At 36.0% G+C, this 1,189-nt stretch overlaps 1 protein-coding gene across 1 annotated transcript in view; it reads right to left on the bottom strand. All coding sequences in view use genetic code 11, as the record gives it.

The window, feature by feature from the left end:
* The window catches only part of EGR_11227 (hypothetical protein), a gene marked incomplete at both ends in the record, with an annotated part of 1,239 nt that extends 749 nt beyond the window's left edge, over positions 1 to 490 (bottom strand). The window contains 4 exons of the mRNA XM_024500474.1: positions 90 to 195; positions 241 to 298; positions 348 to 415; positions 471 to 490. Coding sequence (XP_024345112.1) covers positions 90 to 195; positions 241 to 298; positions 348 to 415; positions 471 to 490 — 252 coding nt within the window. The remainder of the gene's footprint in view (positions 1 to 89; positions 196 to 240; positions 299 to 347; positions 416 to 470) is intronic.
* Positions 491 to 1,189: the final 699 nt, after the last annotated feature.

Raw genomic sequence — 1,189 nt, 5'->3', positions numbered from 1 at the left:
CGTTTCGAACAAAGCAGTTTGTAGACAACAGAGCTTTCACCACGCGTACTTCATTGTTGTATTTGAATAATTAAATTTTAAGACCTTACTCTTTCAAACGTTGACCATGTTATCTGTAAATGGTGCTTGACACTTGTATAGTCCATTGCAGATTCATTATTGGCCTGAGGCACTACACTAATTCTCCAATATATTCTTTAAAATAAGTTTTAAGTATAAGGAATTAAGGAAAAATATTACTTTTTACTTACTAGAGTCATCAAAAAACTAATTTCAAATTTATTTATAGGTTTTGAGGCTAAAAACTAAATGGTTGTTAGTACAAGACCCCATATTAGTTGTCTTACTTTTAAGTAAAGAACCTAACTTATGCAATACTTTACACATTTTACATGAAACCCTTTTTTCAGTTTGACTATTTTTTGTTTGAATTTGTCATGAATTGCGCGTTTTGCCTGGGGGCGGCTCACATGGTTTTGCATGTGCGCATCTGGTTTGTTCGCGGCGGCTCTTGATTGCTTTGTACGTATTTGCTGCTGTTGTTTATGATACGTGGAATCCCCCCTTTTTTTCCAGGCTTTTGATTTATTGGAAGTCGAATTGGAGTTCGTTTTACTTCTCTTAAATCGGGTCCTGACCTGTGAATGGCACGTCGTTATTTTTGAATCAACTTGTATATACGGTGTCATTGTTATATTTATCTATTTATAGATTGTACATGGCTAACCGTTTTAACTTGTGAGCAATAGTTGGATGCCTTTGTCCACTTTTTAGCCCTTTTCAGACATATGTGCGTTCGATCTTTTCTTTAGTTCCCTTAGCGTATGGTGGCATTGCTGCTGTTCATGTGGGCTTCAAACTGGCTTCAGATCTTCATATTTGTAAGCTCACTTTGACTCTTCAAGAGAAGTGGAAATGGACAATTAAGTCTGAAGTTGCTAGCCTCAGTTGGCCCAAGCCTACTTATGCAGGTTGTGCTCTTCACCTTTATGCTTTTATCTCAGTTTTGTTATATCATTGGGTGCTTTACTTTTTGCATTGTGCATTTGCATTAAGTTACACAAAATTATTCTTGACGTTCACCGACAGTATAAATGGGATATTAGGGTGGTGGACGCACATATCTTAAGTGACATTTAAAAGGGGAGTTTTGTTTTCCATTCCTAAATATTAACTATTAAACCTTACA

The sequence above is a fragment of the Echinococcus granulosus genome (genome assembly GCF_000524195.1).
Source record: "Echinococcus granulosus chromosome Unknown EG_S00561, whole genome shotgun sequence".
NCBI classification, from domain to species: Eukaryota; Metazoa; Platyhelminthes; class Cestoda; order Cyclophyllidea; family Taeniidae; genus Echinococcus; species Echinococcus granulosus.
This window is presented reverse-complemented; position numbering and strand designations above follow the sequence as displayed.